The following is an 18,627-nucleotide window of genomic DNA, read 5'->3' on the forward strand; positions in this document are numbered from 1 at the left end:
ATAAATCGCGCGGCTTCCATATTCTACACATGGACAGCGAGCACACTGACACTACATGCACCGTGCTTGTGTCTGACTAGCAGTCATTTCTCTCCAGGTGACAGCTGGTATCGCCTGGACGCGTTTGTATCTATATTAGGTCGGTGGTGATAATGTTCTGCCTGATCAGTGTACAGGGTTGCTAATAAACTCAGAGCAGGGCAGTGAGGGGACTTGGAATCGAGAAAAAAATTCCAATTAACCGTGCGTCAGAACTGTAGAGCTACGGCCATAAAACGACAACGCATCGTCGACGAGCACGCCGAAGTTTGCCCGGTATTGTCTGTAGTGGAGTCGTCGAAACATCCCTGACGGCCGGTCGCAGTTGCCGAGCTTCCCAGCTGTGAAGCGCAAATTGCCGCAAGCGCTGACAAATCAGCTTCAGAGCTTAGTAACACTGGGGCATTGTTATAGAGACGAGTACAAATTCGGGTTACGGAGTTGGCTGATCTATAAGAGCGAAGCAGCCGCACTATCCGATTGCAGCTGCTAGGGATCTTCTGTCGCTGAGTCTGCAGCGGTCGTGCTGATTTGTCCGGGTAAAATGCTGCTATGTTAAGCAGTCATAGTTGTGTTCCAGTACGCTTGCTGTCAATCTTATAGCTATGTTAAAAGCAGAAATATCTTAACATTTGCTATAATAGTGAGTTGAGAAAAAAGGCGTGTTTAAAATTATGTTCTTTTTTTCTTTTTAAACATTGCCGTAGTTTTATCGATGAGAATGTAATAGTTAGAATAAAAGTTCATTCGAGCTCTCTACACGTCAGCAGTAATAAAGATATGTGGCTTTCAAGAGTGATTAACAACATTTCACCTTACAGCACTACATGTCAAATATCTTACTACAGCGCGTTTTCGTCAATACAGCATGTTACCTTAATCCTGCTCGGTAGTCCTGTTATTTTATGAAATACACTGTGGCGTGGAATAGCGGGGTACTCCTGACTTTTACAGTATTTTTCGCACAGCTATTTGAATGGAGAAATTTAATGATGGATGTGCGTTAATTCTGTTGCTATGTGTTCTTTATTTGTATCAAAACAATTCACAGGAGAGAAACAATATTTTACATTAAAAAATCAGTGAAACGAAACAAAGCACTAAACTGATTAAAAACTAAGGTCTCGAAAATTAAGTACATAGCTTTGGTAATAAATACTAGTGCAATTCTACGCTTTAATGTCTGTAGTACAGAACTGAGTTGAAGTATTGAAGGAAATTTCTATTTCAGTCCATTTCACAAATCCTGAACTTGAGTTAATTTTCATTCGTCGACAGGCTCTAAGCGGGATGAGCTGCAGGCTGCACAAATATTTTTGTTGCAATTTAGACATACAACTTCACTCTTCTTATTAGATAATCAAGTACTCAGGGAACATCTCTTCCATTTCGTAGTACCAGCTTGTAGCCTTAGAGATGCCACAGTCTTATTCAGACGAGCCTCTTAGTCCTTTAGGCAGCCTTGTACTGGGTAATCTTCCATTTAGATGTGACTCTCGCAGATTCCTTGAAAGACGTCTCAGGAAATCAAGTCCTTAGAGTGAGCTATTGTCGCTGAAGGATGAGTGAAGTGGCCAGCCGGGGTGGCCGAGCGGTTCTAGGCGCTACAGTCTGGAACCGTGCGACCGCTACGGTCACAGGTCCTGCCTTGGGCATGGATGTGTGTGACGTCCTTAGGTTGGTTAGGTTTAAGTAGTTCTAAGTTCTAGGGGACTGATGACCTCAGAAGTTAAGTCCCATAGTGCTCAGAGCCATTTGTTGAGTGAAGTAATGTGAATTTACGCCAGCAATGTTGAGAATTCGGAGAAAACACTGCCATTAGTCAATGACAGGTGCGCCTAATAGTTGAAAAGGTAATACATGTTTTATGTAATCCATCAACGCCTCCTTTTATTTGATTGTGAAACAATACAATGTATGGTTTGCCGGTTTCATTGTAATTGCTTTGGCAGTGATGCATGGACAGCCTTCTTTTTCCTGAGCACATAGGAAACAAGTATAGTACAATGATTTTCCTCTCGCCGTTAAAATTGTAGCAATTTACATCAAATCAGTACTATTCGTGACATGTCACTGTAATAGACCCAGAGTTCAGTCTCGCAGCCTGCTCTGCACAAATAGCTTCGTGCGGTCAAGGTGCTTTTCGCGTGCTTGTAAAATATTGTTTCATTCGGAAACAGCTGTGTCGTCGGAAAATCCAGTTTCCTCATTAACACTGGGCGACACCCGTCTGAATAGGCTTTTCTTTCTAGAGTAGTGTGCTGCTAACACCGCCGCTGTTCATTGTGTGTATTTACTTCCGTCGCGGCTATTGAAACAAAACGAGAAACTCACAGCTGGACTATTGACGTCAGGCTACTGGCGTTCGCAAGCATGCCCGTTCGAGTATTCCAATACGAGAAGCCGTGGTTTGTTCATATTTTCGCAACGAGGCAGTTGCGAGGGCATTCAGTGGTCGACTTGGCCTTCTTCGTCGGACCTTCTTCCTAGTAAAAAGAAAAAAGGAAAAAAAAAGATGAGAAGTTGTAACAAGCAACAGTTTTATAGCACGTGCTGGATGGTGGCAAAGTTTCGCTGTCACAGTGTAAATGCATACATGTTGTGGAAAAGTGAATGAAGTGCAGTACCAACAGGCCGTCACAATAGAAGGAGACAGGTGGACACTAACAGAAAAAAAGCCGCCCATACAGTCGCCCAGCACCCAACATTATGCTAGAAATAGATTTGTATTTTCCGGAAAATCATATGAAAATAAACCTGAAAAGATTCGAAAACCGGTTCGTGGAATAATAAATAATTATTCAAAAAAATGACTCTTTGCAGTTTTTGATTTTTACATTCAATTAACAGTCACGGTTCTAAAATATCCATAATGGATAAGCTTAAGAAGATGAGAAGTTATTACTGTATCTGACTACCTATGCAGAGGTGCTGGATCCAGCCTCCGACAAGCTTGTGAGATTTTACTGTGAAAGGACTGTCTGCAACAGTGTTTTCTCAGCCTTTTCACACGAAGTGTTTGAGTAAATTAGCAGAGACCTTCAAGCAATTTAAAGGACGTGAATTTAAACGTGTGCTCTATTTAACGCATCTTCTGAATAGAGCCTATAGAAATGTCCTTCCATAGTACAATGATTGCTGTTTGCCGGCGATGCAAGCATGGTAATCAGACCAAGCAGAAACAACATCTAGGAGCAATAAATGAAATGTTCGCTAGTATTGTTGATTACTTCGCGTATTGAAAATATTATTCATTCAGTTGTGGACAAGGCAAGATCAGTAACAATAGGGTACGGGGATAAACAGCTAATTGTTCAAGATTTTTGCATGAGCATATCGAACAGAAGTTCAATAGTACATGACATATATATCATCTCCAGCGCTGGTTCAGCAAGATTTGCCTTTTATGTAATTGCTGATTTTGGCGATGAGAGAATTGTAAAATTACCGTACTTTGCATCCATCATCGCTTGGATTAATTTTCTCGTGATATTCCACACAGGGACACAAATTTCGTTGTGGCCGAGCGGTTCTAGGCGCTTCAGGCTGGAAGCGCACGACCGCTACGGTCGCAGGTTCGAATCCTGCCTCGGGCATGAATGTGTGTGATGTCCTTAGGTTAGTTAAGTTTAAGTAGTTCTATGTTCTAAGGGACTGATGACCTCAGATGTTAAGTCCCATAGTGCTCAGAGCCATTTGACACAAGTTTGTTGATATTACGTGGCATAATTTTTTTATGTTATTCTACACAGAGACGCAAGATAATCATTCGAGGCAGATGTGACGACTTGCAGAACATTGCCAAAATACTGTCTCCGAACTACTCTCAATCTCTTCAGAAAGGGACGGTTTAAACGCGCAGGCACGCCAATTCCAGCGCCTATTCCCAGCATACATTGCTCTTGACTAACTGCCCAACATCTGTCACTAATTCCCACTACACGGTCAAAGAAGACACGGCACGGCTTGTTGAGACCAAGTTCAGTTTTACTGTCGCTATTCTGGAGAATATGGTCCCACTATGAAATAGGCATGTTCATTTATATTTCCTGTTGTTGTTGTTGTTGTCTTCAGTCCTGAGACTGGTTTGATGCAGCTCTTCGTGCTACTCAATCCTGTGCAAGCTTCTTCATCTCCCAGTATTTACTGCAACCTACATCCTACTGAATCTGCTTAGTGTATTCATCTCTTGGTCTCCCTCTACGATTTTTACCTTCCACGCTGCCCTCCAATGCTAAATTTGTGATCCCCAGATGCCTCAGAACATGTCCTACCAACCGAGCCTTTCTTCTAGACAAGTTGTCCCACAAGCTCATCGTCTCCCCAATTCTGTTCAATACCTCCTCATTAGTTATGTGATATACCCATGTAATCTTCAGCATTGTTCTGTAGCACCACATTTCGAAAGCTTAAATTCTCTTCTTGTCCAAACTATTTATCGTCCATGTTTCACTTCCACACATGGCTACACTCCATACAAATACTTTCGGAAACGACTTCCTGACACTTAAATCTATACTCGATGTTAACAAATTTCTCTTCTTCAGAAACGCTTTCCTTGCCATTGACAGTCTACATTTTATATCCTCTCTACTTCGACCATCATCAGTTATTTTGCTCCCCAAATAGCAAAACTCGATTACATTCCATTATCATCATTTTGCTTTTGTTGATGTTCATCTTATATCCTCCTTTCAAGACACTGTCCATTCCGTTCAACTGCTCTTCCAAGTCCTTTCCTGTATGAGCCTAAATGCATCAATTGAAATATAAAAAATTAGTATTTTCTGCGCCAGAAGAGAGGAAAAAGGGTGAAAAATCAAAGTCGGAATGATCTCCACTCCAAGTAATCCGATCTTCGTAAACCAATGGTTGCAACAAAGCACAAAGTGCAGTCAAAGAATTAGAATGTAGCAGTCCAGTTGGCATGGCTGCACAGAAGTTTGTCAAACTCCTGGGGCAGGATAAGTTTCGTCTTGGTTTCTAGACTGTTAAGAGTCGATTGTACCCGGCAGTTTTTGATGTTTTGGATGGCTACCAACATTCGTCTTGTCGAATGCTGGGCTGGGTTATACTTGAAGAACGCAAAGAATATAGATTTCAAAACTTTTTCTGGATCTTTAATTATGGCAGTCATGTATTTTCTATAGAATCCATTTACATGATCAGATGCGAAGTTTTGTAAGCAAACGGTGTTACACGTATTATAAGTTGAATAAGCGTTTTTAAAGTTTATTTCCTATTTCTCCACTTTGAGGAGAATTAATTAGCGGCATTTTTGTTGGATATTTTGGTTCATTATTAACCAGTAATCAACTGGAATTTCTTAAGTTCTCTGACATCATAATGGCAGTTTTGAATCTTGCCCCGCCTAGCATCAGTTTTGCGGACGCCAATGACAGCTCTAAGGGTAATGTCGTGTGTCCGTCCTCGATCTTCTTGTAGGCAGTTGTTTAAAAAAATGGCGTATTTACAACAGCCTCATAGTTCATTTGCCTTGTAATGAACTTTGTTATGTAGAATCAAGGATAGTCTGAAAACAATAGTAACGTTCATAAAATAACTGTAGGAGCAAAAATAGCCTCCACTACCCTCAATTCAACCGTATTCTTGCACAGAAAGAAGGTAAGTACGTCATCATAAAAAAAATATGTGACCATCTTTTCTTGCGAATTTAAGATGCGGGCAGAAAATGAAAGTTTCAAAAACTAATTTAAATCATTTCCTCTTGACAAGTCTCTCAACTATAGAAATGAACTTATGAATGGAGGCTATGTAAGCGGTTAGGTAATACTTAGCATATTTTGTATTATATTAAGATAAAACAAGCAGCTATGGAATTGGCCAGCATGTACCCATGTTTTCGCAGAGAAAATGCAGCTTATTTGTAGACCTACTGACACTTGAATTGAGATACGCCAACGACGCTTTCGCATCTTAGCGAGTTGTCATGAATATGATCCAAGGGGCATGCAGAAATCTGAACTAAACTAAATTCGGCTCGATCACAGCCGCTTCCTTGGTGATTCGCTCTGAGGAATCCAGGTGGCCGCAGAAATCACTAGCTTGTACCTGCTCCCTTCTTTCATCGTAACACAACACAAGCACGATACTACATACGCCCATTAAGGTAATCTACACTCAACAGATACACTGAAGGCACAACTCTCAAGAGTTCGCGAAGGAAAGTTGCCTTTGTGCTCAAAGGACGGAAAACATCAGAATTAGGTGTCTGAATTTGTTCCCGGGGTCTCCCAGTCAGTCATGTCTTTCAGCTCTCTGTTTCTGAAGACTGTTGCTGTACTTAAGCTATTAGTTAGTGATCGGTGTAACAGTGTAGACCTGTAACATTATGCCGTCCATATTCGACTGCGTCTGGGAAGATGACTGTTTATGGTATAAAGTAAACAGTTATCTGTATCAGGCACTTTTATTTTCTAATCTTACACTGACATATTCAGATGGATTAGTGAATTACATTAGGATTCCTTTATTTTGATGTAGCCAGCTGTCCTGTCTTAATCTTCGTTTCGGAGATATTCCAGGAAGAAGAACACTGAGGTCGTTATAAATACGTATTTGTACTATGAAATGACACACAAACATTAAACAATAAATTGTTTTGTTGAAAACTTGAAATGCAGCTTACTTGATCGGGTCTGCGTGCTATTCAGTGACACAAATGTATATTTGTAACAATCCTGAGCGTTCTTTCTGTTGGAACATCTCCGAGATGAATATTAAAACAGCGAGCTACAACGAGAAAAATAAATTCGACAGTATCCCACTGATCGACGGGGTTTTAAAGCACTCGAAACGCGTTGTGAAAGAAAGTGAAATAACTGTTTATTTTTGTATCAGATTATGTCTTAATACCGATCCCAACAGATTCTTGTCATGAATACAGAAACTTTCGTTTGCCTGAGATAAAACGGTATTTACTAATATGAAGAAGAGGAGGACAGACAGACAGGCTAACAATGCCTTCCTCATCCCCGTTTTATTTTTAATTGTGAAATTACACAGCAAGTACTGCGTATTTTATCGACCCAAATTAGTTACAAAAATCAGGACGGGCTTTCATATTCTTACTTACACGCACTGTTGACTGCTTTTGTGGTACGTTCCTGCGCGACCAATCTGCGGAGGTCATCGGTCCCTAGGCTTGCACACTACTTAAATCTAACATAAACGAACTTACGCTAGGGACAACGTAAATACTCATGCCCGAGGGAGAACTCGAACCTCCGATAGGAGCAGCCGCGCGAGGCTGTAGACAATTTCGTTAAATGTTTCGTAGCAGTTCCTAATAAAGTAGCAGATCATAGTAAAGCAATATTGTTCATCTCCTGGAATTAAGGAGACTTTTGATAGAATGCATCATTCAGGGCATGTACATTCGTCAAGAATGACTTTAGGACGTTTAGAAAGGAAATCGGAAAAAGGTGTAAAAAATGTGCGGGCAAAGTATAGTCCACACCAACAGATTATCTCTGTGATTCGACAATAATTTGATGCTACAAAGTGATGTCATGTTATCGTAAGCCGTTAGTTTCCAAGTTCAGATAATACGATTGATAGGCGAGGTTCTCAGATGTCAGTAGTATTTGTTTGCGGATTGATACTGATCTAGATTAGGTAGCTCCTGTAGGCTGACGTCAAATGTTCCACACCTGTTAGAGAAGAGATATTAGTTGTGTCACAGCTGTGACGCTCAAAATAAACAATATTGTTCGCAGCGACATGATTCTGATAGGGGCAACGGGCGGAAGCCAAATTATTATTGGCGCCAATCCCGTACCCCTTTATCATTACGTCATATAGCTGTATAACGAACACAGGCTTACAGTAATACATAAACATCGTCTTACATTATGGGATTCGACAGCTGCTTGTTCCTGGGAGTAATTAAATCATTAAAAATCGTGTCACCGTTTGCCTTGTTTACAACAGAGTAAACTGCACAACAATGGAGCCCGTTTCTTGACTTGGGATTGTTCGTGACTACCGAAATGAAACGTTGTTTATGTCAAGCAAGACCTCATCAGTGCTGTACACACAAGAGAGAATTACCAGTACAAATTTTGTACATTTGTAAAAGTTATACCGGACATTTCAAGGTATGCATTCAGTCCATAAGATGTGGAATCTAGTAGTAATGCCTGCGGGCGGTATTAGTGGGAGCCTCGGATCCAGTCTCTTGTGTTGTAAGCATTATGAGATACCGATATTCCAAGAAGCCCAATTTGCAATTTCCATCTTTTGTATAATTTTTTTCCTGTGTTACAATTTTTTACAGATGAAGTTTATGATGTCCTAATTGCACAATAATGACCTGGTAGACAGTAATAGTTGCAACATTAGTGTGCTTTTTGCAAATGGTACAGTGATCAAAAACAAGGTGTTACCGACAAAAGCTGCGCTTATGTTGAGACAGGTCTTGAGAAGTTTTGAAAATGGTTCATAGTTGCTAACATGCTTTAAATGTTCGGGAATGTAAAGTACTGCACTTCACAAAATGCAGAAGCATATCATTTTCTGACTACAATATCAATAAAACACTATTGAAAATACTCGACTCGCGTATACTTACAGGTATAACAGTTGGCTCATTTGTAGTAAATTAGTTGGCAAACTTCGGTACATTGGCAGGATTTTGAAGAATATTGTCGATTGTGTGGGGCCCATACCAAGTAGGATAACAGGCAATATTGAATGCATAGGAAGAAGGGCACCACGAATGGTCACAAGTTTGTTAGACTCTTGGAAATGCTGAGAAGCTAGAACTGGCCGCTTCAAGAATCGGTATTAACTGAGGAATTTAAGAATATTCTGCTGACCTGTATCTATTGCTCCTGTAGGGACTGCAGAGATGAAGTTAAGACTAATAATGCACCATATGTGCAGAGATATGTAAGTAGTTATTTTTCCCTTGGTCTATAATTACACAAATGGAATGAGAAGAAAACCTTGTGATATAACGGCAAGTATCCTGTGACATACACTTCACAGTGGCTTGTAGAGTATGGATGTTGATGTAGATGCATTCTATTCTTTTTGCAGTACCACATTCTCACTGTGCTGTCTCTGTTGTAAGTAAATGCGGAGAGTTATTAGGCAAGCTGCTTTCTCGCTGCTGCCCACACCACCACCACCACCACCCAAGTTGCAAACTGTTTTCGTGTACAGTAGCTCTTTTTTGAGCAACAACATAAGCAACTGATATGTTGACATATTGTTGAACTTATGTTATGAGTTGATAGCTGTTGGAAATAATGTTAGAAATAACTAATTCCACCCAAGGACTTGTTTAAACTCCGTGGACAATAAATTCTAAGTGCTGGAGACAGAAAGTAGTTTAGTGATGATGCCTTACGGGACCATTAAATTTTGTAAGAATTTGCCACGACTAGTGCCAGCTTCATGCACAAAACTATTTAGTGAATTCATTTTTCCTTTAACTAGGCTGTATTTATTTGTGAAATAGTCTATATATCTACCGCAGTCAGCAGATTTTGGTCTTTTCTCCCACATCTCCTTTGTTTGCACTGTGCAAAGTAGTGTGCATTCATCAATGTCTTGTGCATTCATCAATGTCTTGTGCATTGTACTTACTACACGGTAAATGCATACTGAAACTAATTTTATTGTGTTCTCTTACCAAAGTGTGTTGTGTGAGACAATGTTTGATCAACATAAAGGCCGAAATAATAATAATAATAATAATAATCTCAGCAGTAGACATGTAGACTCTTGTAATAAATACAGCCTATTTGAAGAAAAAATGTCAGTTAATAAATATAATATGTTTGTATGGCATATCACATTTATTGATGAATTGACTTAAAATCACAGCTGGTGGGGGTGGTGGTGATGGTGATGACGACGAATGTGTTATTTAATGTGTTGAGGTTAAAGATACTGAGATTGATCATACTTTAAAACACTTTTCCCCTTGCATGCTATCACTGACTTTAAATCTTATTGCTGTATCTTCAACTATTTCAAAAATATTTAAGTTAACGTTGGCAACTCGGCCTGACCATTGGCTTTATTTACATATGAGGTAGTTAATTTGTATTTTCTACATTACCAAGGTCTGACATTTTTGACACACTGATGTTAATTGTTGAATGTTGTGCTGACAGGCATACTACGAAGCTACACGTCCGCACACGAGTGCCATCGTGTCAACAGTGCTGACCAATGGCCACCAACACCAGCTTCAGCACCAACACCAGCATCAGCACCAGGCGCAGCCGCAGCGCTCGGCATCTGCATCCTCGTCTTCTTCGTCGTCGGCGGGTGGTGCAGTGTCAGCTGCCACGCCCACCCCTGTGGTTGCGCCAGTGCCAGCACCCGCACCCCTCGTCCCGTCCGGCAGTCACCAGGTCGCTCCCTCTCAGCAGGTCCAGCCGGCAACGCACGCGAGCCGTGCTGGTGCGGGAGCTCGCAGCAAGCGTGAGTCACCTCTGGACCTGTCAGTGAAGACAGTGCGCCAGTCGGCCGACTCCACTGCCAAGGATGACCCCGACCTGGCAGCAGCTCTGCACGGTGCCAAGGTGCAGCTGCCACCCCTGCAGCTGCCCTCCAGTGTCGCTTACCCCACCATTGACCCTCGCGGGCGACAATCTGCTGCTCACAAGGTCGACTTTGTGCCCAACTTTGGCTCTGCTCAACACCCACACCACACTTACGATGCACAGCGTCTCCAGCAAAACCACCTCCAGGTAACAACAAGTTCTCTCGTTCAATTATTCTCATCTATATCAGAATCGCCTAGGTGTTGGCACTTGCGAGCCAAGGCAGTTAGTGCTTTTGGTGCAGAGATCGTGAATATAAAACATTGTTGGGGACCAGATCTGGGGCTTTAAATTGCTTTATGTGACACACAATTTGTCTGTGAGTTTTGGAATAGACCCTACCTAAGTACAGTTTGTGCGTAACTGTCTCAAACCTGGATCATAACTTTTGTCTTGCCTCATAGCTAAATGAGAATCCTTTCTTATGTAACACTTGCAGTTCCATACACCTTCCTTTTCTGCAAGCACTTTTATGGGAGCAATGTTTTCACAAATGTTTGTGCTATTAGGATGATGTAATGTACTTAGTAAAGGATGGACTAAACATTTTTTTGCTGTTTGTTTATATATTGACCACATATAGGCTACTTAAAATTCAGAATTTAAATTTTGTTGTCTTGCTGTCAATTTACACTTTTTTTTTCTTCAAGTGTTAGCTGTTCCAAACATCATAATAATACGTTTTATAAATATGTACAAACAAGCGTAGTTTGCATATGGTATAAAGAGCATGTTGGTAGAGCATATTTATATTAGCTTGTTCTAGGCCGTATAAAATACTTGCGTTAGTGTACATTCCACGGATTTGCATGATACTGTATTCAATTGTCAATTTTAAGCGTTATATACCAGTTGTGGCTTTGAACATTCAAATAGGGCATTGTATTGAAAATTAGAAAAATATGTGGGATGAAAAATTTCAGGACACTCACTGCAGGGATGTAATTTTGATTCTGTAAAGCTTTCCTTTCTTTACAGGATGTAATAGCTCGAATGTTACTAATGAAAATATGACAATACACAGACTGTTATAATGACCTGTATTTCTGTTGTTAATATAACAGTGCCTAACAATCTGTTAACGTCTTCAGTTTTCTTACAAAATTTCATTTTCTTGTGCCATAATTTTTAACATGCATAAATTTTGCATAACATCGCTTTCGTTGCTCCATGTGCATTTGCTAGACCCCAGACTGTGAATTTAATCTCTGTCAGATTTGCATTTTTTCTAATAGTTCAATTAGTGTTCACTCTGAGAACACTTATTGTGAGTGTAAAATGCTGAATTATATTGCATTGCCTTTTGTGTTAAACTGTAGAACTGTGGATGAACAGAGGTGACAGAAGGAAATGAGATATCCTCAAGCATTGTGGTATTACTAGCATTTGGGTTGCTGAACGCGTCATTGCGTTTCATTTTTCTGTTGGAAACAGAATTGTAATAAAAAACTATATTGCTTGATGATTGTTCTTGTTTCTGTTTGTTCTTATCTGTGCTCATAATGTAATGAGATTGAATAGAGAATTCATCAGAATGATGTGGCTGCTATAAATGAAGTCTTCAAATTGAAGTCTTGAAATTGAAATACATTGGTCAGTACTGAATGCCTTTCAATCAATATTAGCCTTAGCTAGCTGGTGACACCGTGTTTAATGTGTCTCGTGTGCAGTAAAAGAGATTACAAGTTTCTGTACACCAACATTTCAGTGATCTTTTTTAAATGATTTTGTGATGCCTTCAATTGACATTTTCTTTATTGGATGTATGACTAAAATTTTGGCTTAGTGCCAGTTTCAAGTATCTAATATGCAAACATTACTTATTGAATGCCTTAATATCGCTTGCAGATTAAATGTAACAACACATCATACCCAAACATAGGCTGGGAGGATTATAAAACAGAAGATTTGTTACATTATGCCACGTATGTCTTTGCTCCTCTGTTGTAGTTATTGTATTTATGACTGCATGTAACAGCCATAAAATAAATTGGAAATATTTTCCATTATTATCAGGGCATTTTACTTTTCAGCAGTTTTTGAAAAGCTCTATATAAAGTTGATGTCTTTAACATACATTACTAGGCTTTGCAGCAACTACTGATTAGTAATGTGCTCTCATAAAAATGAAATAAATTTTTGAATTTACTTTATGACTGTAACATGCTGTCATAATTACAACATAGCAGAAAAGAGGTATTAACAAATGTTGTATAAAGTTAGTTAGGCCTATATGTCTCCTAGTATATTTTGAGATATGACTTGGTTTTATATTTAACTCATAAGTGATATTAATGCATTCAGTGTACAGTGTTTCAGTTTTTGATACCTGAAAATAAGCTAAAGCCAAAATAGTACAATTTTACAGCCATCAAAGAAAAATGTCAGCTGAAGGCATCTCAAAATCATCTAAAATGTTCATCGTAGCTATGGACCCAGTCAGAATGAAGATATATTTCAGTGATTGTTAGTTTCACATGTCACATTTGGTTTGGTAGACATAGACTTCCTAAATACAGTATTGTTTGCAAACTAACACTGGCAGTGGCCATAAAGCGTAACTGTTCACTGTTATGTGATTTCTGTTGATTCATCTACACTGGTCAGCCACCATGCTCCGAGTCTTCTAAGAGTATTTGAATGGTATGCACTTGTGTTTCATTGTTGATGGATGCAGCATGTGGTTTCCATCAGGAAATTGGTGTATTATTTCTCCTCCATAATTATGTTATTCATTGTAGTGGGTGTTCTTACCTTGTGTGCTTGGTGTTCTTTTAGAGCCGTAACAGTTCCCAGCATCAACTATACAGTGCACAGCATCAACAGCAGCAGCAGCAGCAGCAGCAACAACAACAACAACAACAACAACAACAACAACAACAACTTCAGCAGCAGCAGCAGCAGCAACAGCAACAGCAGCAGCAGGGTAGTGGAACCCTTCCTCACATGGGAAGCTTCAAGAAGGCCGCTGCTGCTTCTGTTCTCCAACAAGCCAGTTCTGCTGCTCCATCCTCAGCATATGACTTGAACAAACAGTCCCAGTACTACGGGGTGCAGGTCCCACAGCAAAGGGCAGTGCCATATTCTACACCTGTTTATCCTGGCTATGATTCCTCTAAGAGGGCAGCTACTTCTGTTGAATCCTACAATCGCGCTGAGTATGGGACTCAGGCAACGAGTGTGGCATCCTATGCACAGGTAATGTGAAGTTTGTAATATCTGTTGAGGTTTGTACTTTGTATGGAGACCACAGGCATAGGCTACTTCATTTTACAGTTGCATTGTAGATCGCATTCATGTAATTATTCGTGTAAGGGGCAGTCAAATGAAAATGAGACAGAGGGAAAAATTAGTTAACTGTTTGTTATTTCAAAAGAAATTGCATTAATTATAACACATTTGTCCCCAGTGAGACAAGATAGTTAATACCTTCATGGAAAAATTTTTGTGGTTGCCTGCGGAACCACAGTTGTCCTCAGATGGGCACCTCTTCATCTGAAGCAAATCAACAGCCATGAATGCCTTTCTTCAAGGCTAAAAAACATCAGAACTGTATGGAGGATGCGTAGAGGGCTTCCCAGCAAAACTTTGCACCATACTCGAAACAAGATTGATGTGTGTGAGAGTTGTTTAGAGTATGCTGCAGAAGTTCCACTGGGAAGCCTGTACACATCCTCTGTACAATCCTGATATCTCCACATCTAATTTTCATATTTTTGTAGTGCAAAGAAAGACATTTGTGGCCAACACTTCAATTTGGATGAAGACATGAGCGCCTGTGTACAATCATTGTTCCATAGGTAACTGCAAACATTTTTCCATGAATGCGTTGACAGACGTGTCTCACAGTGGGGTAAATGTATTAACAGTTATAGCGATTACTTTGTAATAATAAACATACTTAATTTTTTCTCATCTATCTCCTTTTCAATTGACCGTCTCTTATAAATTACTACACTGTCTTCATTAGAATAAAACCTCCAACTTCCTTATGACTTGTATTCACGTCTTTTTGGCTTCCCTTCAGATGTTGGACTATGCAATGGTCATTGTCATTTTTTACTCTATTCCTTTCATTGCAGTATTTTCTGATGTGAAATATACCTCTGTCAACATGCATTCACAATCAGTCGGTAATTAATAAAATCCCGCATTATCAGAATATAATTTTTTTTACCTTAATGAGTTTAAATCTATTCTTCCATACAGGCAGCACCACAACTGCCAACTTTTCTCTCCTCTTCTGAGCAAATGTTGTTCAGTATAGTGGGAAAACTTTTATTTCGCTTTAAAAATGGATTAAAAACAGTCTTGACTACAATAAAGTATTTATTTGCAGTGGCTACTGGTCTCGATCAGAATGTGACCATCTTCAGCCCAGTCATACCATGATTGTAGGTGGCAGTGGAGAACAGAGCAGCTCTTGTGACTCCATGGACATCAACTGCAGTTGACATTTGTGGAGTCACAACACCTGCTCTGTTCTCCACCGCCACCTACCATCATGTAATAAACAGTTTGAAGATGTTGCATTTTGACTTACACCCATAATCATTGTCTATAAATATTTTATTGCAACCATATTTATTTTCAATCCATTTTTAAAGTATTTTGGCCAGACTGGTGTTGTTTGTGACAAGAAATGTTCTCAAAAAATTACTTTTAATATGCTCTTGCACTAACCCCAGTCCATGGCTTGATTTCCCCAATCACCAGTGCTACACATTCTATCCCAAATGTTCTTTCTTGCTGTATAGTTTCGTTTTCTTTCTACAACAAACTCTATTTCAGGACTGAGTTCATGTTCGTTTATGGGACATTTGTAAATTATTTTTATTGCTTTTTTAATGTACTTCGTTCATTTGTTGCATGATGTTTTCCTCTGTTGTGCTGTTGGCACTGGCTGTAGAACTGCGAGATACAGGAAAATTCAAAATGAATATAGCGATTATAAATGGCTATAACTGTTTAAAGTGTAGCAGTACACTGATGAGAATGACAGAGAATACAGTATTTTTTGCATACCTTACAGGTGTGGTATATGATTCCCTTTGATCATATAGACAACATCTAAATGACTATGCATTTCATACCATACAGTCTGAAGCTTAAGTGGAGTAGCTGACTCAAGCAAATTAGAAATAAAAGTTTTGAGTTTATAATTGTTTCCGCCGAAGGTTGTATCAATATTTGTCTCATACCCCCATACAAAGACTAATGAGTAGGCACCTGAAAAATATGCATTTGAGCGAATATATGTGTGAACTTGGCCTGAAAATGCAAAATTGCTAAATTACTTAATAAAATAGTGAACTGTATCTAGATAAACTATTTTATCAGAGTAATTTAGAATAGTTTTATTTTCTGCGTATAAATATCGCAAATAAAACCAATTTTTGGTTACTGGTATTGCACGTCATTTGGCAAAGCCTAATTTGGAACGTTAATGTGTATGTACCAGTGTTTTCAATGCCTTGCTGATCGTGGGCAGTTGAATGGTCTGTAAGATACATGCCACCCAGTGCAACATAGGACTCAACAAAGAAATTCATAAGTTTGCCTGCTAGCTAAATTTATAACTTAGTATAATGTGGACACTTTAACATGACAGCTGTAGGTCGCATGTGTTGCGAATTGTGATTGCATCAATCATTGGGAGAGGCGAGCCTGAATTACCTCTTTTACGGCACTGCCAATCTCAGCAAGCAGTTGCGTGGTAGCTGTTACCAAATCTGTGTGTTGTGTGGTGCTCATTGTTTTCTTCTCGTATTTTGAAAAGAATCAAGAGACTAATCCTGTTTCATCACCGAGCTTGATTACGACCTTCACCACACCAGAAGGAATTTGTGATCCCTATTACTGTGTGTTAGATCTGCATTCACAGAAACACTGAACATGTGTGTATTTGCACTTTGCAGTATAGTGATTGCAAAAGAAAACCTGTTTGCGTACGTTGACTACACTGAAACTTTTGCCTAATGTACGAACAGAGTTTATTTTTGATTCTACTTCTAAGTTACTTACTTTGTTGGCTCTATCTGTAACATTGTCATATTTGGATCATATGCCCACGAAGGTTCGAAGTCAATATTCTGCAGATTTTGTAATTATTAAATTGGTTGGGAAAATAAAAATGTTGAGAAAATATCTTAAGTCAGAGAATGACTGAGAGTTTCTTAGTGGAATCAAACATTTGTTGAAAGCTTGAATAGAGCCAAAAGTAGAAAACAGGTAATAACCATTTTGGAAAAAAGGCTGTTGAATGAAGTTTTTGCAAAAGTAGACATTCCAGTCGAAAATCTTGGTGATCACTGCTTCTTCTCCTCCTCCTTCTTCTTCTTCTTCTTCTTCTTCTTCTTCTTCTTCACCAAAAATAGATGCTACATTTGCAGGTTGCCTTTTATGAGTATCAGGTCTATGGATCTGGGTGGCCAAGAGAACAGTGTCATCATTTTCAGTGCGACCAGTGTAACAGTTTGGAAGAAATTAATTTAAAAGTATGAACCTTCATACTCTTATGTGGTGGTGCTGTATCTTGTGGAAAGATGTACCCCATGCAAACCATATCAAGCTGTGGCATCAGTCATTGTTCAACCATGTCCATCTATATGGAATCTGCCTTTTTCATGTATGATATGGAACTATTCACATACGTATCACCACTTGTGGGTGACTTCTGATTCAATGCGCTTTACCAACAATTGAAATTTCAAACTTTTGTTTACATTATCTGTACTTCTTATTGATGAATGACTACTCATTAAGTAGCTGTAGTTGTTTATAATCGTTATAACCATTTTGAATTGCGCTGTACCTGTGCTTGATAGAGACTGAATAGATTTTGACTCAGCTAAATGTATCATGGCATAATCCTGGCAATTGTCAGTATGATTCCTGACTTCCTGAGTGTGCTGGATTACAGTATTTTTATTGTTTAAGTTTTGCTTTCGGTATCAGTAGTGAGGAAATATTTTAATAGATGCATGTCCAGAAATTCATCGTTTCATCCTTTCCTGCATGTTTGTGAATTGAGTAAGAAGAGAAATGATGCTAGATCTCATTAATGTGATTACCAACATTATTTATTGGCAAATACAACACTAAAGTTTGTTAGTTACTCTTTTTGTTGTCAGTGTTCTCAAGAGATGTGTTTCAAGTGGTGGTAATAACACTTGTAAATGTTCTTTCTTTTCAGGCCAGAGATCACTCGGCCACTACAGGCCAAAAACGTTCCTCATGTTCATCCGTGTCAGACACGCGGCAGCATACGGTAGCTAAAGTTCCTCGCCTGGACTCTTGGAGGACTGCCATCGAGCAGCAGATAGAGCAGCGTATCCATTCCTACAATGGCCCACGACAGCAGCAGCAACAACAGCAGCAATCTCAGTCAGAGATCAGTCTGCAACACCAGGTGCAGATGAATGGCAGGCACAACTATCCTCACCACAACCATGTTGTCCAGTCTCAACAGCAGCATCAGCAGGCACAACAGCAGCAGCAAGTGCAGCAACAGCAGGTGCAGCATCAACACCATCAACAGAATGTGCACCAGCAACCTGTCATGCCATATGGCGGTATTGGACCTAACTACCAGTACCAGACAGGCCACTCACTGCAGAAGCTTTTGGCTGGATCACTGCCACAGGCACAGCACCAGCAATCATTGCATCACCATCAGCAGCAGCAGCAGCAGCAGCAGCAACAGCAACAGCAACAGGTTTGTTGACTCTTGTTATTGAGACAGTTTAATAATGCCCAAACTGGTAGCCTTTGGTGGTATGTATACCCTTGACTGTGTTTGTGTTATGCAGTTATGTATGTATTAACATGAGAAACTTAGATCATATTGCTCTCCACAGAAACTTTTTTGGATGCTCACTTCATAACTATCATCAACTTTTAAATGAAAGGGAAAAATTAATTAAAATGTCTGTTTCTGTATCACATTATTACAGGGCTGCCCTCTATTTTATAGTTTAGTGGGACACACACATTGCAAAATGTT

At 39.6% G+C, this 18,627-nt stretch overlaps 1 protein-coding gene across 2 annotated transcripts in view; it reads left to right on the forward strand.

Annotated features, from left to right (window-relative positions):
* LOC126336785 (uncharacterized) overlaps positions 1 to 18,627 on the forward strand; it is a 1,589,831-nt gene that overhangs the window by 1,551,751 nt on the left and 19,453 nt on the right. For both annotated transcript variants that reach the window (XM_050000805.1, XM_050000803.1), the window contains 3 exons: positions 10,188 to 10,769; positions 13,401 to 13,820; positions 17,818 to 18,339. In XM_050000805.1, the coding sequence (XP_049856762.1) occupies positions 10,188 to 10,769; positions 13,401 to 13,820; positions 17,818 to 18,339 (1,524 nt within the window). The remainder of the gene's footprint in view (positions 1 to 10,187; positions 10,770 to 13,400; positions 13,821 to 17,817; positions 18,340 to 18,627) is intronic.

This window comes from Schistocerca gregaria, chromosome 2, assembly GCF_023897955.1.
Source record: "Schistocerca gregaria isolate iqSchGreg1 chromosome 2, iqSchGreg1.2, whole genome shotgun sequence".
Lineage (NCBI taxonomy): Eukaryota > Metazoa > Arthropoda > Insecta > Orthoptera > Acrididae > Schistocerca > Schistocerca gregaria.